This window comes from Perca fluviatilis, chromosome 4, assembly GCF_010015445.1.
Source record: "Perca fluviatilis chromosome 4, GENO_Pfluv_1.0, whole genome shotgun sequence".
Classification (NCBI taxonomy): Eukaryota; Metazoa; Chordata; class Actinopteri; order Perciformes; family Percidae; genus Perca; species Perca fluviatilis.
Window position 1 is genome coordinate 32,259,510 of NC_053115.1, and position 26,119 is coordinate 32,285,628.

At 42.5% G+C, this 26,119-nt stretch overlaps 1 protein-coding gene across 11 annotated transcripts in view; it reads right to left on the reverse strand.

Moving 5' to 3' along the window:
* The window catches only part of ptprt (protein tyrosine phosphatase receptor type T), a 452,792-nt gene extending 445,092 nt beyond the window's left edge, over positions 1 to 7,700 (reverse strand). For all 11 annotated transcript variants that reach the window (XM_039797954.1, XM_039797952.1, XM_039797953.1 and 8 more), the window contains exon 1: positions 7,271 to 7,700. In XM_039797954.1, the coding sequence (XP_039653888.1) occupies positions 7,271 to 7,358 (88 nt within the window). In that variant the 5' untranslated portion in view covers positions 7,359 to 7,700. The remainder of the gene's footprint in view (positions 1 to 7,270) is intronic.
* Positions 7,701 to 26,119: the final 18,419 nt, after the last annotated feature.

Here is a 26,119-nt window from a genome sequence, read left to right on the forward strand (position 1 = left end):
GACAGATGGTAAGCCAAATCTCAAATGCTTAACCCTCCAGTTAAAGGTGCTCTAAGCGATGTCACACGTTTTTTAGGCTACAACATTTTTCATCACATACAGCAGACATCTCCTCACTATCCGCCAGCTGCCTGTCCCCTGAACACACTGTAAAATATAAAAACGCGATCTCTGTAGACAGCCCAGGCTCCAAACACTGCAACAAAAACAAACTGCGCCAACCTGCACCACCAAACATAACAAATAGTGTTCCAGCATTCCAGCCAATAACCAACAAGAAGGATTTTGGGGTGGGGGTTGTGGGGTAAGCGCGCGGAAGGGAGGGGGAGGGGACGGGATGAGGAGGAAGGGGGGGGCCAGCTAGCCTCCGAACGTCAACAAGAAGTAACGTCACCCAACATTGCTTAGAGCAACTTTAATATCCCTATAAGAAGTACCATTATTATAAAAATTTAAATTGCATCTTTCCCCAGATGGAACAATTCTAATTACCAAAACTCTTCACTTGTAACTTGCAACTTTTGAGCTTGAACGTGACCCAAAACGTGTTTATGTTTTAGGTGATACCTCATGAAGTCAAAGTGCAATGAAACATGGGGGATGAACATCTGCACCATCATTCCCAGAGGCTGAAGTTAATGGCCTCCGCAAGATAAAAAAACAAAAGCATTTTACATCTCATGTCTGCTAGCATTCAACTGCTGAATTCTGTCTGGGATGCCATTATGCCCTTCCAAGGCTAAGGGCTTTTTGATGCACTGTTGTATCATTTGTGACTGCTGTATAATTTATGGGCTGCTGCTAAATTCTCCCCGTATAATTTATGGAACGAACGTATTAACTGTAATTAATGGTTTAACCTGTTATAATGAAATCATTGTCCACCAGGCATATCTTTTATTTAGGCTATTACTGCTAAAACAGATGCGTGGGCAAAGTGTTGGTGACGGTTGCTGCTGCTATGATGAATGAAATATTGAACACTGATATAAATGCTTTTTTCTTCAAAGTTGGAATATATTTGTATCATTACTGAATATGTTCAAAGCCCACTGTTGTGCTGGTCTCTACTGAATTAAAGTAAAAGGAAGAGAATTGCGTCTGAAGAGGTTCCTAGCTGACAACATTTTTGCTTGCATCTATGTTACGATGCAGTGGATGAACCTTGGCAGTATAGAAATCTGTGTCAGTAGCAGTACAAAGAAAAACATGTGTAGTCAGAATAACTAGCCAAATTAACCAACACTTGTCTATAAGCCATAGCCTGTAGTATTTAAGCCATATTATCCACATATCCACAGTTGTTTATCGTTTGTATTCTGGGTTTAATACGTTGCCAAACAGCTTATTAGAGGAATGCATATTGCAGTAAATCAGTATGAAGTAAGAATTATCTGTGGTACTAATGGATGAATGCTAGAACTTCTTTAATGGCTACAGCTGTACATTTGTCTCCACTGAGTTGTGTGTTTTGGCTCTGTTGATGCACCGGGCTAAGAAGATTCCGCCCTCAGGGCCACTAAATATCAATTTTCCTTGTCTCTCCATTAGATGTGCCTTTCGATGCTGCGTTACCCTTCACTGCTCAGAGTGTCTCATTCGGTTTTCTACTGTCAGACACAACGGTCACTCTGACACCATATTCCATCACTGTTGTTTGCCTCCTGCATGGAAAGAACTTTGATGTTTTCAGGCAATAACTTTGATAACTGGCCACGAGCTTCCAGACAAATAGCACTTCAATCCATGCACGCAGAGGGAGAAATATAGTCTTTTTTTTTTTTGTCTTTGACAATGGTTTACTTTTATTTGAAATGTTTTTGTTTCTCTTTTTTGGCAAGCAAGCCTCATCATTTTAAATCCATTATGTTGACACGTTGGTTCAGATCCCATTGATTGATTGATTGATTGATTGATTGATTGATGGACATTGAATAAACCCTTTAAAAGAACAGCCATACCAGCATTTATATTAACAACTTTTCTGACCAAGATCAATTAAAAGCATTGAGTTCGCATAGGTAAAGTAAATCCGGGGGCAGCTTTCACACAGATGGTGAACGTTGACGCACTAACTGGAGCACTTTGATCAATAGAAAACCATCTCGACAGTGCTGATCTTTGAGGGAATGGATAACCAGACGCTCCCAAAACAGAAGAATCGATCATATTAGCTAGGAGTAAGAGACATGGCATGGTTTAAGGCATAGGCGTAATTTACAGGGGGGACGGGGGGGTTACAGCCCCTCCAATAATCAAAACTGGTCAGTGCAACCCCCCCAAATCAAAAAGAAAAAAAAAAGCTAATCATAATTTCCTTTACATAAATATAGACATTTGCACCGTAACTTGTTGCAGAAAAGGCCCAAATTGTTGCAGAAAAATTCACCAGAATGCAGGACATGAAGTGTTTAATATGCTCAAAATGTCAGTTTTGCCCCCAAGTGGAGATCTCATAACAGTCTTCAGATAGGGCTTGATGGTAGGGTACAAGATGGAAGTTGACTACATCATAACTGGGAGCATCCAGCGTTTTCTTTAAGGAGTTTCAGGGACTACTAACTTTGTGGGAGCATGCAAATACATTTCTTAGTGCCACTTTCTGGTGTAACTAGGCACTAATACCGCACTTCAGACACTTTTTTTTGCTTTCTAAATGCATATCATTGACTACAGAAAGCGCTCTCTCTCTCTACTTTTTCATTCAATGCACAACTCTCTCACACACACACACACACACACACACACACACACAACACCCCAGCACTCCGCATGCCCTGCTATTAGGCTGTCAGTTAGTCAGGCCAATAGAATAAGTGCTGTGGATTAGGCGAACACATACACACACACAGTGAGGAGGGATGGACAGCATACTAAACAGAGCGGGGCACGAGGTGACAGACATCCTGTCATAAAGCGCGCGCGCGCGCGCACACACACACACACACACACACACACACACACACACACACACACACACACAGCAGAGGAAACAATTATAGCCACTCAGACAGTCGATAACAGCGAGACATAATCAACTTAGTGTCATTTTTCTTCTTTTCTTGACCTCCTGTCATCCTTTGTCTTAGTCATTTCCTCCAACCACTCCTCCTTTTCTCCTCCTTCTGCTTTTCTGTCTCCCTCTTCTTCTTCTTCTTCTTCTTCTTTCTCCTCCTGCTCAGCCAGACAGGAGCGATGAACGAGGCAACAGACGACAAGACTCTCTCTTTTACCAGTCTTGTCCTTTCGCCTCCGATTTGCCTTCAATCTCCTCTCCGGTCTCCTCCTTTCTCCTTCCTGTCTCAGCCTTCCCTTTATCCTCGCCTCCTATTTCTTCCTCCTCACGGTCCACCTCTCTGCTCCCTTCTGTGCCCTTTCCTGTCTTCTTCCTCAATGTTACTTTCTCCATCGTTTCCCTCTCTTCTCCTCCCCTCTCGTCCGATATCTCCTCTCTTACCATATCTCCTCCTTGCTCATCCAATAATTTATAAAAACAATAACAATAATACATTTTATTTATACAGCACTTTTCAAAGTACTCAAAGACACTTTACAAGAAAACCATGGTAAGTATGGTGTGATTTGAATGTGTCCAGATTGGTGCGGTCACCGATGTTTATGCCCTTGCACTCCTCTCCTTCCCTACATCCTTCTCTCTCCTCCCTTCTCCTACACTCTTTGCCCATGTGTCCTCATCTCCTTTCTCCCATCTCTCCCTCCCTATCCTCTTCTCGGCCCACATCCTCCACTCTCTTTCTTACTTACTCATCTTTCCGTCCTGCTTCCTTTCCCTTTCCCCCTTCATCTCCGTCCTTCTCCTCTACCTCTTCACATCTTCCGCTCCTCCTCCCCCGCAATTTAAGGTTGTCCATTTTTTGCTCTTGCCCTCCCACCACCTCCTCTCGTTTTCTCTCCCCTCCCCCTCCCTCCTTCCTCACTGCATGTTCCACTGCGCTTTTCTCTGCCTAAATATAACCCTGTTTTCTCTCCTCACCTTTACCTTTCCACCATCCCACTCTCCTCTGTTTGTATGACACCATCTCTCTCTGTGTCACAGTCACAGGAAGCATGACACGCACACGCCACACTAATCACATAAATGGCTCTGTAATTGGGTGAATTGAAGGCAGGTGATTTGATCAGAGCCAGAAACTTCGTCCGCATTCCTCCAACATGTCAACACACTGGGCGAACGAGTCAAGGAGAGACAGAGAGAGAAAGTGATACACGGTCATCTTCCTCATGCCTTTCGTACTTTTTCCCCTTCTGTCCTCACTGCCAAAGAAATCTTATTAAGTGGAATAGAAATTGTAAATTGGTTTTCCTGAAAGCACGCACGCGCGCACACACACAACACACACACACACACACACACACACACACACAGCAGCCTAGTCGTCACCTCCAGATCCGACCGGATGTTTCAACAATTAGCGAGCACTGGAGCTCAAAGGCATGGATCAGGATACAGCTTCTCCCAACACACACACACACACACACACAGAGCGATGAAAATTACAGCCTTGTGTACCACATGTCTGGCTGCAATTAACGATTATTTTCTCGATTAACCGATTTGTTGTTTAGTCTAAAAAATGTCAAAATGTTAAAAAATGTCAATCAGCATTTCCTAAAGCCCAAGATGACGTCTTCAATTTGACCTCCTGGATGAGGATGGATGACAGACAGCCAGACAGACAGACGCAGAGTGAGATCACTTTCTTCATCACTGGCTTTGAGTCTATTATCATTATAGCTGAATGGGTTGCTTCACACTTCCTCTAAAAACATAACCCAGCTGCTGGAATCGGAATAAGAAGAATGATTATGGATGGATGGATCTGATGTACCAATATCGCCCCCCAACGGCACAGGGGCGAACAACAGACAGCGAAATATCCCTCAGCGCTCTCTCTCTCTCTCCCCCTCTCTCTCAGCTGCTCTCAAACACACAGACACACACGCGCGCGCGCGCGCGCGCACACACACACACACACACACTGCACAAACACACCCGCAAACACTCCCCGATTAAATAACCCGTTAGGTGTAATGTAAGTAATGGTAGAGTGGATGTCAGAATGACACCACACACATATCCCAGCAACACTCGAAGTCTGACTTGTAAAACAACATAAAAAAGGAATAAAAAGTCAGAAAAAATCATTTACATATAATAGTTGCTCCTTCTTAAGTCGACATCTTCATGAGCAGATGAGGCTGTAATGCAACACTGACTGTGAAACAGACGGCCAGCTCCAATTCATTTCTTCAGAGTTTTCTCTGCAACAGGTCGGTTTAAATCAATAAAAACACAAACCATGTGTTTTAGGGCTTTATTCAGACATCCACGCGTATATATTTGGCCAAATATATATTTTTATTTCACCATAACGCGCAATGTAGCGCTTTCCTTAGCTGCACCGTTACGCACGGAGAGAGGGACTGCTGCTCCGTCGCGCTGCAGCCCGCAGCCGGAGACAGGGCCAGAGATAGAGGGGGACAGAGAGAGAGAGAGAGAGAGAGAGAGAGAGACAGAGAGAGAGAGGGAGAACTTAGTGTTTGGAGCCAGTCTTCCCTTCAAAGTAGCCTCTTTTTGCAGCCTTACAGGTCATGAATACCAAGCAGAAGGTGCTGAGAGAGGGGCGGACACGGAGACGACAGGCTGCACTCAGCTGCAAACATCGCTGATTTAAAGAGATGAACTTGTGAAAACGGGGTCTTGCTGCTTGCTTGCTTGCTTGCTTTAGTTACGCAGATCACACTACCTCCTGTGTGGTACTCAACAACAACAAAAAACGGACAGAAAAAGCAGGTTTTAACTCGTGGATCATGCGAAACATCATTTTAATAATCCTAGTTATAGTGACACAACGTGCTTTTATTCTGTCTTTACGTAATATCTGTGTAGCAATCATTACGCTTGTCAACGTCTAAATAAGCGCACTTTGATTTCATCTTCACACTGTCCGGAATTTAATTGGGGACATTTGTGTTTTATGTGAGAGCAAACTTTCTATCCGCGCTGCTGCAATTCCCGGCGGCTCGTTTTACATATCTGCAACCGCAACGCTTCAGTTTCTGATGATTTATAACCGGAATCATCATTGATTGGGAGGCTTGGACACTCTGCCAACCCGCGAACTCGCTATGCCTCTTCTGCGCGTAACAAGTGCCGGCGGAGAGGCGCTGGCTCCGGACCGCGGCGCAGCGCTGTTGCAGCGGACAGTGCGGCGGGGGATCCCGAAGCTTCAACTCCGGGGAGATGAAATGAGCAGTTGCACATTTGCCCGAAATGTTACAGCATCGGGCGCAGTTGCTGTTTTGAGAGGCGAATTAAAAAGGCATTAGCCGATTAGATCTCTGATCACTTCTGTGTGTGTAAAAGTTGAATAAAAAGCTTTATAGCTCCTGAAAGGGAGCGGACTTCTACGAGAGTAACCAGCACACGTTATTCCATCATACTGCGGTACGGTGATGTCCGTGTGTGTTTACTGTAGCACAAGACAACAAATCTCATCATAGGATAAATAAATCAGGGGACAATTTATAAAATATATTTAAAAAAAACAGTTTGCAGCTTGGCGCTCAGACGGAGCCAGGACGCACCGGTCGGTCCGCCCGCTTCCAAACACACAGCGTTCAGAGCGGAATGTATCCTTCATAAAAACGGAACAACATCCAAGTCACGTTTAAAGCCTAAACAGCATGCAGTCCGCGTGTACAGGACGCTTTCTGGAGAAAAACCTCCCGAAAGCGTCCATAACTTCACTCCAAACCTCCAGTGCGCGCATCAGACCTGCGGGGCAGACCCCACATATGATGATATGAGCCCAAAGCAGCTGTCAACATAAGTCAAACTATCGCCATTATCAGCAAAACCAGCTATTATGTCCAGGCATTAATCACTTGTCTCCATTTAAACAAGTGATGCATGGTATTTTCCTATCAAGTCATTTTCTGCGCAGAAATTCTATTCCACAAACGGAAATGTGTTGAAAGAAAACTGACATTAGGGGTTGTTTTCACAATATACAAACAAAAACAACAGAGAAACAGATGCATGGTGCTCCAAAAAAAAAAAAAGCTGAAACGCACAAATCAACGTGCATATGCACTTTATGTTGCGCCACCTCAGCGCCGTGGCATTTATTACTGAGTCAGACTCAAAATAAATCCTCAAAAGCGCACTAAAACACAGAAAATATCAGCGTGAATGTTTTTTTGGTTTGGTTTTAAATCCACAAATTAAACAAAGAAATCGCGTTACCTGGAAAGAATTGTCCAGCAGTAAATCCCAACAGTACAAAGTAGAGGAAAGCTGCAGGCAAACCGAGAGAATAACTCCGTTTATCCATTATTTCCCCTCCTTCTTTTTCTTCTAGTTTTGCTCAGTCGTGCGGGTTATTTTACATCCCGGATGGTCCTTAAACTGCTTTTCCTTAGTTCGGGATAACAACAGTGACAACAGTCATACAATCCTCGCATTGGTGGAGAAGAAGAGCCAGAGAGACACAAGTAGAAGCGAAGACAGAAGTTGGAGGCGAATAAACAGGAGCTCTCTCCTCCCGGGTCCGGCACAGCGAGTCTGCGTGTGCGCTTCGGGGCGCGTGTGTTTGCCACAGAGTGTGCGTACGGTTATAGGGGTACGGTGTGTTAGTGTGTGTGCGCGCGCTCAGACGGTCTCTGACAGACTGACGTTGAGTTGGAGAGGAATGGAGAGCCGTGCGCACCACGCCGGGTGCCAGACACCCGCGTAAAGACGGGCGCGTTAACGCGTGGAGAACCTCCGGTCGAGAGTTTCAAAATAAGATCGAGTGGCAGCAGAAGGGGGGTCATTTGATTTCCACAGCAGGAAAATAGCCGTGAAGCATCATCGATAGGGGTACGATTTGGACAATTCCAGGAAAACGAATGAATATTATTTCTTTCAAATTGGACAAGTTAAGGATGTTTATTCACGGCGTTAAAAAGGAAAGATTTACACTTTTTTGTTCTTCTTTCAAACATTGAACCTTAAACATGAAGTAGCCTAATACTAGAGGATTCTTTCATTAGTGGGAAAGCGAAAGGTGAAACTTATAACAACTTTAAATATGGGGAAGTTGGTCATTGCAGCATGGAGTTGTAGGACACAGGGAATAAAAAGAAAACAATAGCAACTGTTCCATTTTAACAGAATCTATCTTGCAGCTTCACGTCTATTTGATGCGCCCTAATGTCTCCATGCATACTTGCCTGTTGTTCTTTTCTAAATCACCATAAATACGCTTTTATTTGAGGGGCCAGGCGCCCAAATTCCCACAGTCTTCACTGGGTTTCGCAAGCCTGACTATGCTGAAGGTCTTTACAGTGGCTTCCCCCGGGTCCTACTGCCTGAATCCTCCGCAAGGATAGGATTCGCACACAGTCTGTGTGTGTGTGTGTGTGTGTGTGTGTGTGTGTGTCTCTTCCCCTCTCTCTGTCGTCATTAGATCCCTCTCAGTCCACTCATTTTACTGTTTTTTTACGGATTTCTATTTCAAGGTCTCTCTCTCTCTCTCTCTCTCTCCTCCACTCAGACATACAGGTGTGTGTCTTAGTGACTGGGTTATCCCTGTCATGCTATCTGGACAACAGAAAAAGGATCCAACTTTGCGGTGCTGCACACTGTGCTGAAAAAGCAGGTTAGAGGTTAAACTGCAGACAGAGGCACACGATGCACATGCACACTAGGGCTGGGCGATATGGAGTAAATCAGATATCACGATATTCTTGACAGAATAGCCTACCTCGATATCGATATTGTGGCGATATTCTAGGGTTGAAAATTGGTGCTTTAACAAAGTATCTTCACACTTCGATTTTAGATAAATAATCATCAGTAATGTGGACATAATGACTAAGTGGGAAAAGGCAAATAATAGAACAGCTACAACAGTCTGGTAAGTTCAGAAAATTACATCAGTTTACTGTAATGCAGCCTTTAAAACCAGGAAAAGACAACACTTATTTCATATCACGATATTACGATCAGGGTTTTAAATTAGCACCGTTTCCCGCGCCAAATGCTGGTGAAATATGCAAGTGGCTGGTAGATTTGCTTCACTCACCAGCCAAAAACCCAATGGTAATCTATTGAATGGCTGGTAATTTTTTAACATTCATTAGCCATTTGGCTGGTAAGCGAAAATGTTAATTTTGAAGCCTGATTACGATATCAAAAATCTAAGACGATATCTAGTCTCATATCACGATATCGATATAATATCGATATATTTCCCAGCCCTAATGCACACGTGTTTGGTATTGAAGGGATTCACCTCCTAAGGAAATACCTGCTGGAGGGAGAAGCACTTTCAGGCAATTAAAGGCTGAGGCAATTTGCAACTGAAATTTCCCAACTCAAAGCTTAGTGACTAAAGCTGCTTACACATATAGCCGACGGCCGACCGTCGACAGAAAAGCCAGTCAAAATGATCAGTCTCCCCATGTTGGTCCAAAAAGTGACGAGACGTAATACATCTCTATAACAGCAGGCGGCGCTAATCTGTATTGTTGCCCAAGAAATGAAAACCGGCAGCTGATTGGACGAACGCGTCACATGGGTTTGTTTTCTCCAGAAATTCAAAGCCAGACTGTCATGGCGGCTCGATCAGAATACGATCTCATATTGTACTAAAATAGTTCGCTGAAACATGTTTCTGAAAACATTTTAAGCGAGAAATAGGCCATGCAGTTGCTGAAAAGGTCAGTTTAAAAGATTTTCGTCAGATTTTGAGAGACTCTAGTTACCTCATTCCGCTCCCCTTTTCCGGGTGAGTCCTGACTGCCCTGCCGCTGACTGAACATGTCAGGTCGGCCAAAATGAACGCCGACAGCCCCCCAGACGGACGACGGCACGGGACACACCGAACAGATTCGAGTCACTGACCTCGCCAGACTGTCCCACGGCCGATAATCTCCTTGGTGTGTCAGCACCTTAAGACTTAATGCAAAGAACCAATATAGTCACAGAAAAGAACGAGAAATAAAGGCCAGAACACTGAGGAAAAGTGCTAGAGACTCTTCAGATTGGGTTATTGATGATGGTCCGAACATTAAAACAGTCATTGCTAACCCTTGTGCCGTCTTCCCGTCGACCATGCAACTTTTTGTTTTTCTGGGTCAACATTTTTTTTTCTTTTTTGACACTTTTGTTGCTTTTCCACCAATGTTTTTTTGTCACTTTTTTCAACGTTCTTTTATAAAAAAAAAATTATTATTATTATTAAAATATTCAAATGCTATGAAATTGAATAAAACTTGTGAAGAGCATTGTAGGGAGCCATCCGCATTATTTCTTTTGAAAATTTGGTTGAAATAAACCCACATTTCTGATATAGAAACTTTTTGAAAATGGGTCAAATTTGACCCGAGGACAACAGGAGGGTTAAACTAAATTGTAATGAAGGCGTTGGAAAAAAAGATTGGAAACAACAGTGACCATTCCGGTTCTTTTCTGCCCGTGATTATGAATCCTAGTTACTTCATGTTATATAGACCATATTTCACAGTAGACATTTATAAATTCATGACGGTGATGACGTGGACGAGCAACGCATTGTCACGAACGGGTCCATATGATATCGTACGAAACCTTACGCACAACAGTTCATATGATGTCCTACGAAATGATGTCACTTGACAACTGTTCACATGACAGTTTAGTTTAGCGGTCTTTACAGTTAAACCTAGCTGAGAGAGCACCATGAGGTGATGGTCCTATCTGTGGCCGATGCAGTTAAAGGGATGGTTCGGAGTAATTTACCCTAGGGTCCTTTGCACCACGACCTCGAGCCAAACACCCCCCCAGAAGCTTTTTTCACCTGGGTCGAACATTGGGCACCTTTAAATTATACTACCAGGCACAAATGCATTTCCTGGGCCAAAGTCTTGTGTTTTCCCCGGGACATGAACTCCGGGACCAGAGGAGGACTACATGTCAAAATACTAATTAATGGTAGAAAGTCAATATTACTTTTGATGTGTCATTTTTAACAATCAATCTTATTTTTTGAATTTGTTCATGATGATGTTTTTTCTCCAAGTTACCGTTTGTCTCTTTCTCAACTTCTTTTTTTTTTTTTTTTTCTTTGTTTACTGCACCAGCTAATGTAATCCCAGAAGTCCTCTGACTGGGTAAAGATCACCAAAGAACACCAAAAACAAAACTGTCTTTTTTTCTTATATATTCAACATAGTATTTATAACCAAACCTACTGAATGATGCACCTAAACTGCTGCTGACATGACCATGTGAAATCTTCCTGAGCCTGCTGCCCTTCACAGGTCCCTACTGACGGTCTGCTATTTGTACCCATCCCTTTCCAGATGAGCGTGACACGGTGTGTTAAATCTAGCAAATTCCAAGCAGCCAGTTGGGAGGCTCATGGCATTTTTTTGTCCCCAGATGGTCATAATTAATTTTATTTAATTTCTTTTTGAAAGCAGCCTGTTGCTCTGCAGTGTGTTGGTAAAGTGGTGATCAATACCGGCTGCATTTCAAAACAGATGGACACTTAAATTGAGACTGGAGAGTAATAGTGCAGGTGCTGGCACACGCACACATAGACATTCAAATTGGCTTGAGCACCAGCCCTTTTTCTTTCTCGAGAGAAAGTACCCTTTTTCTGTTTGTTGTTTTATTAAAGTTTATATATATATATATATATATATATATATATATATATATATATATATATATATATATTAGGGCTGTGAATCGATTAAAAAATGTAATCGAATTAATTACATACTCTGTGATTAATTAATCGAAATTAATCGCATACATAATTAACGGTGCCTGAACCGATACTTTTTAAGAAAGTAAAAAAAGAAAAGAAAAAAGAAGGGTACTAAACAACAGTCGGTGACATTAAAGAAGGGCTTGTTTATTGCTAAGGCCACATGGTCAAAATGAAATGATTAGATAATAATCTATAACAATAACTTATTTCACTAGTAAATTGCTGTTGAACGACAAAAACAACCACCAGATGGGAAAAGGACATTTACAATAACTTCAAATGCACCACGAGGCTGTAGTTTACCAGTTTCATTGAATGCACCGTCTGTGTTGTTTTTCCGACGGCAGCTGCAGATTGTTAGCCTAGAAATCTAGATGCACCCTAGTGGCAGCTGGCTTCTCAGGCTAGCAGATTGTTACATACCGGTGTTGAATCCTTTACAGTAAAACACAGTCAAACTTTACACCGTTTAGCGTTAGCTGTCAGCATTTTAACAGTGTTTAATCCAGCTACTAGCTAGCGGTAGGCTAACGTTAGCTGCTGTCGAGTATAGTGTTAACTAGCGTCACGTGCAGCGGCGTTTGTGTTGCCTGTATCGTCCGTTTCAGAGCATCAGAGAGAAGAGCAGATATATCAGTGGCACCAGATTTCGGTAGCCAGGGTTGGAATGGATTAATCTGCGTTTTTTTTTTTTAACGCCTTATTTTTTCTCAGATTAATTAATCGAAATTAACGCGTTATTTTCACAGCCCTAATATATATATATATATATATATATATATATATATATATATATATATATATATATATATATATATATATATATATATATATACACAGCTTCCATGTGAAATAAATGGAAATATCAGGTCGAGAGACTAATCTTTGACGAGTTCCCTCCCTCCCCCCTCCCTCCCTAAGCAATTTATTTGAATCATGCCTGCAGCCAAAAAAAAAGGATACAGAAAAGGAAGAAGAAGAAGAAGAAGCGCAAGGAAACAGCCAAGAGTAGCAAATGGCTAAATGCAAGGTTAAATGTAAAACCCAACCTTATTATTTTGATTTATTGATACGTTTACAGGTCACGATTTTGACGTCTACTTCGTGTACACGTCCCGAATTTTGAACGTGTACAGGTCACGAACCAAATTATTGTAAATATTTTCAAGGTATTTTCAAAATCTCAAATCAATAAAAAAAAACAACAACATGAATGTAATATATTCTTAGCAAATCCAAATCATCTTATTTGTGGAAAAGAAAATGTAATAATAGGCTTACTGGTACATACTGTAGGTAAGATAGCCATCTACATAAACAGTTAATCCCGAAGATTCACTATGTCACATATATGTCAAACATGATTTATAAAATAATGCCAACAAATATTTTAATAGCTTAGTATTCTATGCATTAAATAGGCATGTATAAAAGGCCACCCTACACTTTATAGGCCCAGTTTAATATGCAACCTAATTTTAGACATAATATGCAGCAGGGTTAGTCCCTTCTCCATCTCTCTTTCAGTTAAAGGGTCCTTGGCTTAAAAAAAATGTCAAAGACTCCTGTGTTATGAGAAGAAGTGCCTATTTTTTTCCACTTGAGCCCCTGCCCCCAAAAATGTCTGGTCACGTCTCATTACAGTTTGACTGTGTTCTCAGTCACGCTCACATGTTTAGCCTCAATCAAAAGAGACATATCATATTTGGCCAGCTCATTTCTACAGCATCGATGAGGGTGGACTGAATAATAAAAAACTCTGGTGAGACTCGTTGCCCGATGACCTACCCTAACCTTAGTCTCGCTTTGCCAGACCTTCCTCTACAGCGCTGCAGAGGAGGGTCTGGCTAGTCCACACATTCTGGGATGGGAGAAAAAAAGTGCTTATTGGCATTTCTTTAAACCAATCACAATTGTCTTGGGCGGCACTAAGCACCGGAAGGAGTCACGGTGCCTCTGCAGAATAGTCTCGGGAAATTATGATACATACTTTCCCTCTTGTTATTTATTAAACTGTTTGCATAGAATAATATTATATTCTTCCTCTGTCTGTTAAATTAAACTATTTGCATAGTAAGAAACCATAACACTACTTGAACTCACAAGATAACATGGGAGCCACTGTTTTGTCCTTGTCTAAGCATGGTGTGTTCCTGAGGGTCTACATGCCCTCCCAGACCAGATAAGGGAGACGCCATCGACTCGGACAAGATAACAATTGACGACATCAACTCTGTATCATGATTTATTGCATTTCGCTTGGTATTATAAAGGTTGGCTGTGGAGAACTTTTCGTTGGGTCATTGTCTGTACTATTCTGTAGTGCGGAGACTGCCTCCTTGTTGGGTTCTCAAGTAAAATTAATATATTCAATATATCTTCAGTGGTCTCTGTCTATTATTTGATAATGAAATTATTCTAACAGAACTTGTTTTGGTGGAACATGTGTACGTTCAAAAGTTGTTTTAGTCATGCAACAGAAAACTCAGATTGGACAGACAGTCTAGCTAGCTGTCTGGATTTACCCTGCAGAGATCTGAGGAGCAGTTAACCATAGTCCTCAGAAATCCACCGCAGTTTAGAATTCCAACACGAAGAAAGCCCAAGGCAACGGATATCCGGCCTAATTGAATGAAATCCGGCAGAATTTCGGTTGGCAACGGAGCAATACCTCAAGTGGAACATCGTGGATATAGACCATCCTACCCTCAATGGTGGAGGAAGTATTCAAATAAACATAATCTGTTACAACTAAAAGTCCTGCATTGGAAATGTTACTTAAGTAAAAGTATGTATCATCAGGAAAATTTACTTAAAGTATTAAAAGTAAAAATACTCAATGCATAAGAATCCTCACATTTTGCTGAAAACGATCAAAACAGTTGTGTGTTTGTCTAATTATATTAAATTTATTTTATTTCATTTAAACACAGTTACAAAACTGGGTTTAAAATTAAATTAAAGCCTTTAAAATGTCCAGCATGCTATCTTGATAATTATCCATAAAAATATATAAAGTCTCTCTGCTGCATTTTGCTCATGCCTCTTCTCCCTCACTCCAACTCCCTCTTCCTAGAATCAGTTCAACCCAATTAAATTTAAGGAGCTTTATTGGCACAAGGATGCTCCCACCTTGCCAGAGTCGGCATATGATGAAAAACTCAGACGAAAGGTTTTAATGGTGAAAGTGGTCCAAAACATCGCCGAGTCTCCAAGCCAACCATTTCATATACAACAACAACTGAGAGACAGGAAATGGTGGCATACTGGAGTTTTAACTCTGTTAGCTTATATGTACATATCGCTAAACGTAGATTGCCGTGCAATAATTGAAACTTTTATAAATGTTTAAATGCTCAGTTTTTATAGAGAATATGTTGATTCAACTTTGGAGGCTGTAGTTTGTTTGCAGGGTTTTCCCTGCATAGGAAAGTTTTGGCACCCCTTAAAGAGGTTTTAGCCAGAGCCGAAGGAAAATTACGAGCGCCAAAGCCTCTGATATTCAGCAGCCAGCCTCCCTCTCATCCACAGCGGCTATATTTTACACAAGGCAGCTAAGCTATAGCATATTAATTAAACAAACTGGGACTTTGAGGTCAAGAGTAGTCAAATCCAGGTCCCGGATGCCCCCTTGAAAGCCCCCTTACTGCATTATGTTTCCATTATATTTTTACATTTTGAATTGTTACCTGTCAACAGAATTTTGTGTTTTCCTTGATATAAATAAAAGACTATCACAATGCATGAAATTAAGTCTTTGACGCTTAAAATGTCCTGGGGGAGGACCCCCGGACCCCCCACTTCATGTTTGTCCCACCAAAGCCCCATTCTGAGCTGGGAAAAACCATGGTTTGAGAGCTGAAAAGATGAATTGATTATCGATTAGTTGTCAACTATTAAATTAATCGCCAACTATTTTGATAATGGATCGATTTGAGTCATTTTGTATGAAAAAGTTGAGGTTGTGAATATTTTCTAGTTTCTTCACTCCTCTGTGACAGTAAACATTTTGAGTTGTGGAGATTTTAGGACGTCATGTTGTTCTTTAGCAAACACTAATTGACGTTTTTGATCATTTTCTGACATTTTATTGGACAAACAACTTATCGATTAATGGAGAAAATAAAATGAAAATAATCGTTAGTATTGTTTGTTTACCTTGCACGGCAGCTGGATTCTCACGTTATCATCAAGATGAACATGAAGAATTCACACAAAAACCCATCTTGTCAGGCTCCAAGTAATGCGTTGGTGTCTGAACAGCAGCAAACTGAACCAAGCAGCGGCCAGTGAGGAGCTACTGGCACCTACGGGTGTGGTTTAGGTGATTAGATGGTTCATCCAATCACCTGCCAGGTATTCTTTGAAAGTGCCTGCCCTTTTCCAAACGGTTTCCAATGACGGCTTCTCAGATGTCTCTGTGCTAACAAACCATCTGGCATGTCATGTTAGTAGTTTGTGGTGCTGTTGAATTGTATTGTGGGTTTTTTTCTTCATATTTTGCCACCTTATTTCTATAGCGTTGATGAGGGTGGACTGAATAATAAAAAAAACTCTGGTGAGACTTGTTGCCCAATGACCTATCCTAACCTTAGTCTCGCTTTGCCAGACCTTCCTCCACAGCGCTGCGGAGAAGGGTCTGGCTAGTCCACATGCATTCCGGGATGGGAGAAAAACATGCTTATTGGCATTTCCTTAAACCAATCACAATCGTCTTGGGCGTCACTAAGTGCCGGAAGGAGTCACTGTGCCTCTGCAAAATAGCCTCGGGAAAGTTGTTTTAGTCGTGCAACAGAAACCTCTGATTGGACAGATAGTCTAGCTAGCTGTCTGGATTTACCCTGCAGAGATCTGAGGAGCAGTCAACCAAAGTCCTCATAAATCCACCGGAGTTTAGAACCCCAACACAAAGAAAGCCCAAGGCAACAGATATCCGGCCTAAATGAGTGAAATCCGGCAGAATTTCGGTTGGCAACGGAGCAATCCCGGAAGTGGAACTTCATGGATATACAGTAGACTATCCTAACCTCAATGGTGGAGGAAGAATTCAAATCCTTTACTTAGGTAAAAGTACTAATACCACACTGTAAACATACAACTATGTTACAACTAAAAGTCCTGCATTGAAAATGTTACTTACAAGCATCCGTATCCTCCTCACCCAACCCGTTCTCATTCCGAACTTGTAAAATAAGTATGTTTGGGTTAGTGTCCTTCAGCGTCTGATGCGACGAAAAAGGCACCCTTCGGCGTATTTGTGTAACGTACTGGGGAGAGCCGCAGTTAGATGAGATTTAGCGAGTGGTATGTAAGGGGAAATTGCTGTGTAAGAAAGGTGGTTGGGGTGGCGGATGGGTAAAACACCGGACTTTCACTCAAGAGACTTGGGTTCGCGCCCTGCGTGTGGCGTTTTGTGTCCCCGTCTCCGGTGTGTGTTTCCCGGCTTTTGAGGCGTCCTTTCCCCGTTGTTTTTCTCCTAAACCCAACCTCCGCAATTCCGTTATTGTCGCGCTTCACCTGTCCCGACCAAGCGCGTCAAAAGGGAAGAAAAAGGGACGGCAATAGTGGCGACCAAGCACGTTTACATGAAACGCTAAAGGAGACTTTTAACGTCAAATAAGAACGAGAAAGGCTCCTGACCGAACATCCTTATTTTACGAGTTGGGTCATCATCACTTATTTATTTGAAATCAATTATGCAGAGTTGAATCATTCCCCATAGTCTTTTCTAGTCTATTCCATGTACGACTGTGAAATTGTATTCTTCTACATTTTGGTCTCGTCTCCACATCTGAATGAAAACAGGACAGTTGTCAATCTCAAGGTCTGAATGTGCCTAAGAGCACTTTATGATAAATGCTCTCTTTATGTGAAGTAACTTACACCTCAGCTTCTGCTTTAGTGAACACACACACACACACACACATCAGTCAGGACTAACATCAAGTTTTCAAGCCAGGCCACCTAACGTGTGCATTGATATGTGTTTGGGTATATATCTTTATGCTTGACTGTGTGTGTGTGTGGTTTTATATATATATATATTCATTCATGTAGAAGAAGCCACATGATACTGAGGCGCAGCGAATTTAGCGAGATGGAAATCAGAGGAGGCCAAGGTATCTAAACCACAGCATGACACATGTAATGATGTTATTAAGTATGGATGTAAACTGGGAAATACACAGCGTGAAGATGGAGTGACTGTGCGTGTACAGGAGGCGAATTTCTGTGTACTTGCAGGAGGGTTAAGTCCTGTCCAGTTACTGAACCTGGATATTAACAGATTCTGCTTTCTGGATGTTGTATTGATGCCTCACAGTGATCAGCCCCATTCAATCAGAGGACAGTCCAATACTTCTGTTTAGCACCAAGGATCCAGTCTTCTCATTTTTATAAATCCATGGACCATATGAAGTATTACAACAAAGTATAGACACTACAAATGTCTTCAATCTTGTTTTGTATAACAAGATCAACTGTGCAACGTGTTTCGCCGCAGGCTACATCAGGTTCGCCTTGATCTTCTTCTTATACAATGAACACGAAGCATTAAAGAATATTAATACGAGCCTCCTGGTGTGCCAGGATTCACTTTTGATTTTGCTGTCATATGATTCCTGCTTTCATCAGCCCATAGGAAAGTATTCTTGTGAATGCTGTGCATGAAACTATTCTGCAGCCAGTATTGATCCCCGCAGAGCAACAGGCTGTTGGTTTTAGACTTCATAGTAAACTGCCATGGCAGCAAGCCATGGTACTCTGACAAAAAATGGCACATTGCTGCCCTTAGGTTGGGAGTGAGTTGCTGCTCTAAGTGCAGCTGAAGTATCTTGCGGTCTTGTTAACAACTGAGGGTAAGCTAGAGCTCAAGATGGACAGGGGGAGTGGTGTGACGTCGGCAGTGATGTGAGCGCTGTAGGGATCGTCACTTTTAGACGCGCTTGGTCGGGACCTTTGGTGTCACTTTTTGACGCTCTGGGTCGGGACGTACGTTTAACTGACATGCAGCACAAGAACGGGACAGTTAGGTTTAGGAAAAGATCATGGGTGGGGTTACAAAATGTACGTTTCAGTGACACACAGGACAAGAACGGGACACGAACCCGGTCTCCTGGGTGAAAGTCCTGTGTTGTTTGACCCATCCACCACCCCAACTAACCTCCTTACGCGATCCAAATATCGATCCCAACGTTGGTATTGATATTGATCAATCAAGCAGGACAGGGACGGAGCAGAAGAATGGCAGAGAGGAAGACGAGTGCCGTGTGGCTAGATTTTCACACCGAAAATGCAACAACGGCAAGCTGTATAATTTGTAAAAAAGGCTGTAAGATACAGTGGTAAGCATATGAAAATCCTGTCTTGGGTTTTAACGAATTCATATCCAAAGGTACAATCAAAAAAACACTTAAAAGGTCATGAATATTCATTCAGATTTAGCAATTTGATGATGCATCCACCTTTATTATTAAAACGTACCGGTATCGGCGATACTGGCCCTGTATTTACTTGGTATCGGATCGATACCAAATATTGCAGTATAGCACACCTCAATACACCACTTCACATACAGACACTAAAGGGGGATTTTTGTGTCCGTATCTGATGTTGAGAGACACTGACCAAGAGTCAGGATTTGATGAGTTGGGAGTGAGAACACGATGGTGGTAGAATAATAATCTGACAAATGCTATAACAACATAGTAATTCTACACATAGTGGCCATAAGTAATAAAAAAAAAAAAAAAGTAATAGTTTGGTGTAAAACCACTATTGATATGGCTCTTTCCTTCTCTCTGTAAAAGTCCTGGAACAGGTGTGACTGCTCAGCATACCCTCAGGCCACAGATTCAGCCTGAACTACTGTACACTGAACAGCAGCTAACAATACTGAGGAGATTCAATTATTTGGGGTCCAAGCCCGAGGGGGCATGGGAACCGCGTAATGCAAGGCATCGCGGTTCACAGCTCCAATGGAGCGTGCAACCCTATTGTTTTTCTAAGGATTGTTATTATTCCGCTTCTTCTTCTCCGCCTAAAACTCTGACTGCAGCCTAAACCTTACATGGTGGGGGGTTGCCATTTTCCGGACTGGTCCAAAACCCCGCAAGGACCTCAGGCGCAAAAATTGACCCATTTCCACCACTAGGTGGCGCTATAGCAGAAAAAACGCTTTTGGCCCTATAACTCCCACACCGTTCACCCGACAGTCAAAATCAATACATCTACGTGTTCCCTGGATCCAACTGAATCACGTGACATAGGCCACGCCCATTTCCGCCTAGACTTTTATGCGTGAAAAATCGTGATTTATCAAAAACCTACTTTTTCGAACTCCTCCTAGACCGTGCGACCGATCTGCACGAAACTTGGAAGCTAGCATCCCCCGACTGACCTGACAAAAAGTTATAAAAGGAATTTTTGTACGATCAAAATTGCGCATATAACGCACAAACAAATTTGTGTAGCTAACTATGAAAACACATACTTTGCCATATCTCAGCCAAATTAAATGCTATCAACGCCAAACTTTAGATTATTCTTTGCCATGACCCTCTGGAGGTACCACATGCGTTTTACGAAAATTGGTCACTAGGGGGCGCTACAACTACAAAAAGTTTATATCTCATGAACGGCTCATCCGATGTATACGAAATTTGATGCGTACCATCTGGGGGCAATCCTGAGGCCATCCCTAGAATGGAGTACCGAGGGGTCAAAGTGGGCGTGGCCTATGGGACCCAATGTGACCCAACTCTAGATTCACCACTTACACTAATGTGAACAACTTTAAATTTATAGGGTAGATGGACAATGGGCCATGGACCACACCTACCAAAAATTACACATGTGGACCACTAGGTGGCGCTGTAATGGTTTTTTGGCTTTAACTCCCACATTACACATCGAACATTAGAAATCTTTACATCCACGTGTTCCGTGAATCAAGCTGAATTACCTAATACAGGCCACGCCCATTTCCGCGGAAACGTTTTTTCGCAACATCGCGCAATGTGCAAAACCAACTTTTTCGAACTCGTCCTAGGCCGTGCGACCGATCTGCACGAAACCTGGTAGGTAGCATCTCCAGATGGACCTGACAAAAAGTTATTGAAGGAATTTTGCTACGTTAAAGTCTGCGCATTTGACGACAAAACAAATTGTCCTAGCTAGCTACCACACACATATCATATCATATCTCGGCCAAATTAAATGTTATCAGCAAATAACTTGGGTTCCTTGTTCAACATCTGACGTCGATACTCTGTACCAAATTTGGCGAAGATCGGCCTTTAGGGGGCGCTATAAGCAACGTTTATTTGTTTCCCGCCAATTTTCTCAATGCATTTCAATGGGAAATTTGCAATTGCAATATCTCTGCCACAGTAAAAGCAATCAACACAAAATTTGTGGTGCTCGTTCGGCATGGCGTTCTGAGGCGCTCTACCAAAGATCGGCCATTAGTGGGCGCTATAATCAACATAAAAGTGTTTTGCCCTGTCAATCAGTGTTAATGGAATATTTGCAATGGGAATGTATCAAAGACCTTGCAGCTCACACTTCTCAATATTTACTGATGTTTACCTCCTACCATTACGTTTTGGTTTTCGCTGCGCGTTCCTGGAGGCCTGTACTACGAAGCAGGATTTGGCGTTAACGAGCTAACTTAAGGCTCAACCCAGGATTGTCTGTACTACGAAGGTGGATCAGTTGTTATCGGGTTCAATCACCGTGGTAACTCATTCTGAACACCTAACCTGGTCGGGAGCAGGTTAAGTTGGAGATCAGAGATCAACCGGTGTTAAAGCACCGCCTACTGACCAATCAATAGGTCGATTGATAACGGCGTCACCGTTCTTAAAGAAGATCAGGCGGAGCTCGGTACAGAGAGAGAGAGAGAGAGAGAGAGAGAGAGAGAGAGAGAGAGAGAGAGAGGTGCGCTCATAAAAGTTAAACATTGAGAGACCAACAACCCCGTTAACATGGGTATTTTTATGAAATATAGCCTATATATTTTAATGGGAGGGAATTACATATCGGCTTCTTGGGCCATGTGTCGCCAGTGCGCACATCGGTTTGAATTATGTTTTTATATATTTTTTATTTGCTCTCACGATCGCTTCCCACTGCCAGGGTTGCAACTGAAATAATAGGCTAAAGCAACGACAGTTTATGGAAAGCACAAGTGTAATTATGGTCAGATCTTGGTCCTGACTGATGGGGAAGTGATATTAATAAGCGTTGTGATTTACACATCTACAGCGTCGGCTATTCATTAATTTTTTTTTCAGCTTTCCTTCCTGTTTTAGGAAGCAGCGACTGTATTGCGTTTTCTCTGTAAAACCGTGTCTGTGTTCTTCATATTTATGGAGAGAATCCAGCGGCACGGATTGGGAAACCCTGAGTTGACTGAACTAGTTGATAACCAGCGTCGTAGTACAGGTTATGATGGACCGCGGTTGTTAGGTTAGGTGAAGCCGGATTACAGAAAGAGATCCAGGACAAGTTGATCTTGCTTCGTAGTACAGGCCTCTGGTGTTATATACAATAAACAAACTTCTTAACCCACCGGACAAAGTTTCTACAACCTTCTCAGTGGACAAAATGTAACTCTTTTCTCCCACTTTTTCAATCCAAAATCAACACCATTCATATGCGCTGATACTGTGGAAATAAACATTGCAGTTGGTGCTAAGTGGAGAGTCTGTCATAGTGTGATTGGGTATGTTGGTGGCATTGATTCTTAATTTCCCACGAGGGTGATCGCGGTTACGTGTCAGTTAAACTTCTCATCTCCAATCCTATCTGTATTTGTGAGAAGTGGCGCTGTCCTGAGTTGAAAGCCTACCTTACGGCTTTATTATCGAGTTAATAGGCGCGTGTGTTCGTGTCGGCCGCTGTCCATTTCCTAAGGTTTTGAAATGCAAACAACTTTTGACTACTTTATTTTTTTTAAACGACGTGCGCCTGTGAGCACCCTCGGAGGAAAACATCAATCGGCGCCTATGACACCATTTACAACAACCTGACCACCTCCCCTGCTCTTTCAACCACCACACCTGCCGGTACCTCCACCCTCTAAGTCACTCTCTCATTTCTCTCTGCTGTCCCCTGTGGTCAGGGGGGTTGAGAAGTTTGTTTATAGTTGAGAATTGTTAAAAGTAGTCTGTATATGCATGGAGATGAACTGTTAACCACTACATTTGCAACGGCAGAGTACCGCAGACCTCGTGCATCAAACCTCTCGACATTCACAGGTTGCCCCCACTACGTAATGCTTCCGGTCCCGTATTGGCGCAGCTTCGCGGGTCATCGGGGGCAACTGGCGCGGCTTCCCGGGGCATGGCGGACGACTGGCATCGGAGGCGAATGGCATAAGAGGCGAATGGCATCGGAGGCGAATGGCATCGGAGGCTTGGGCCCCGTCATAACTGCTTGCAGTTCTAGTTATTTTTTTTTTTTCTTCTTATTGAGCACCTATAACTTCCCAGTGAGGATGGCATAAATCAAGCGTTCCAAAGTAGAAATTACATTTTTACATGGTAAAATGGTAAGCAACAAAAGTAGCAAGAGCAGGCGGTCGCGCGCACGCGCACGCACACACGCACACACACACACACACGAACACACACACACACACACACACACAATGCATTTATATAAAATCATTTCATCCATTGCAGTACTTGGTGAACTCACTGAGGTTCTGAATGAGTGCATGTTCTTGTTTGCTTCTCTCCAGCCTCACCTGCATTTTCTCTTGTGCTTTGACACGACTAAGCCTTGACTGTCTGAAGTGAGTCGCTCTACCACTGAATAAAGCTGTACAGACAACGGAGCGCATGGCTTCAAACTAAATATGACAGTGATTCAACCCTTACAACACAGCAGTGATTATAGTTGAACTAAATTAAAATCAGCATTGTGCTTAAAGTAATTAAATGCATTTACTTGAACTGTTTTGGTGCACTGACTAGAAGTAAACTGAGGAACATAAAGGAAATAAATTACTTTTGAAATGGTTGCTTCTCGTTCTTCTTACAGAAACCACGTCTGCACCTCGCATCCAGTACCAACATTTAGTGCCAACGCAAGTTTTAAGTAACTGAAATGAACTTTTTTTTCCCCTGTGAAGAAACCAGATGCGACTGTTGGTTTTGGGACAGTATTAGATGGTTAGTTTAGTTTAGATTAGTTTTTGAAATAATTTGTAAAGCTGAACTTGATTGGCCGTGTGCAAATTGAATTAGGTCCGAAGCATTGCTGATTGTCGGCTACTCATACAAATGTAAAAGTTGTTGTATGCATGTTTGGTTGTTGGGAATACAGAGTAATTCTGCTTTGTGCAGAATTCACACATGTCTCTAGTTTCTGGAAAACCGGTATGTGAATGTAGCCTGGAAATCCAGACCCAAATCCCAAAGATTAAGGGTCTGGCAATGAGTAATGAAAATGGCCCAACTCGATGGGTGGCACCAAGCATGCATTTGAAAATCTCACTGCACGTAATTGGATAACACTACGACCAATCAGAGCAATACACGTATCCAGAGCATACCCATATGCTTAGCTACCAGCGGAGCTAACTGGTAGATTAAACTCTTGCCGTATCCGGTCAGCAAAACAGCAAAAACGTCCTTCTTGCAAAGGATCGATTCGAGCGCTGTTTTCTGTTCCTCTTTTAGATAAAAAGCCAAGTCTAACTCGTTCATTGTAGCGGCCGAAGCAGTTTCAAACAACTGGTGTTCATCAGTAGCCATCTTGCAATGTTTACTAATGACTTCGACGTCGCAGCGCTGTCGTCATCTGTTTAGCGCGCCTCTGGCCCGCCTATATCAGATACTCCGATGTGATTGGTGCAGCTCGGCTACAAGGGCATAGTTAATGAGCATCATTACTGAATGCTAGAGTGACTCGCTGAGCAAATTCAAATTGTGCTCTCGCGAGAACTCTGGATTTCCAGGGTAGTCTGAATGATGGACTGCATACAAAAACCTAACTATTCTTTGCTCTTTCCCTTGGAGACAGTGCTTTCCACTTATACATTTTCTCAGGGTGTGACTGGCAGGAGGACTGCCTCATTTTGTATCATATTTTGTCAGAATCTAGTAGTCGATTCTGTTCTATTTTTTTCTTTTACAAAGTAGATGGAACAGTTTTTCTCCTGAGGGCTGCTTTGCTACAGTTCAGCTTCCTCCAGACCAGTGTCACTGGCTGCTGGCAAAACTGTTCTTACGAAGAAGCTTCTCTGACACTGTGTCTGCTGTAAGGGTGGGGGGTGGAGGGGTTGGGGGGGGGGATTTGTTCCAAGATTGACACCGTTTGCTGTCCATTATTTAAGAGTTGGGAAAACAGCAGGGGAAGGAATTATTTTACAGCCAAACCTGCTTTTACATGTTCTGTTTGTGTAGCTAATGGCACAACTATTAGCTCTGCCACCATTATATTGTGGTCATGTAAATATGAATAATACATTCATGAGAAATATTTATAAAATGTCTGCAGTAACTATATTGTTTAGCTGTTACGAAATGTTTGTCTTTTAGCTCTTCATTTCAAAGGGGGGGGGGTTCCGAAAAAGTGACTGCCCTCAAATCCCAAATGACTCTACTTCTTGCAGAGACCTGTGGACCTATGAGGGGCAACAGAGAGACTCTGAATGGTTTAAGAAGTTTCTACAGACGTTTCAATACATTGCCTCCCCAATGACTGGGACTGTGGGTCAACTCAGGTAAGAGGTCCAATTAAAAAAAAAAATAGTCTCTTACCTTAAAGCTCACATATTTGACAGCCTTAAGCAGTTCATTAAAAAAAAGTCGCTGGGGTTTTTAAAGGTCCCATGGCATAAAAATTTCACTTTATGAGTTTTTTTTTAACATTAATGTGAGTTCCCCCAGCCTGCCTATGGTCCCCCAGTGGCTAGAAATGGTGATAGGTGTAAACCGAGCCCTGGGTATCCTGCTCTGCCTTTGAGAAAATGAAAGCTCAGATGGGCTGATCTGGAATCTTCCCTTTTTGACGTCATAAGGGGAAAGGTTACCTCCCCTTTCTCTGCTTTGCCCGCCCAGAGAATTTGGCCCACCCATGAGAAAGAGAGAGACATCATGGCTTTGCAAACGAGCAGAGTGGCAGTTGGTCAAGGCCACACCCCCACTCTCCACCTTGCCCCACCTCTCTCCTCCTCAATATTATTTAAAGCTACAGACACAGAAATGGCACATACTAAGGAAAGTGGGACTGGCTCGTAGTGGCTGTAATTCTAAAGAGACTTCAGATACAGTATTAGGGGACCACTAAGGCCTATATAAAAGAGACTTAGATACAGTATTAGGGGACCACTAAGGCCT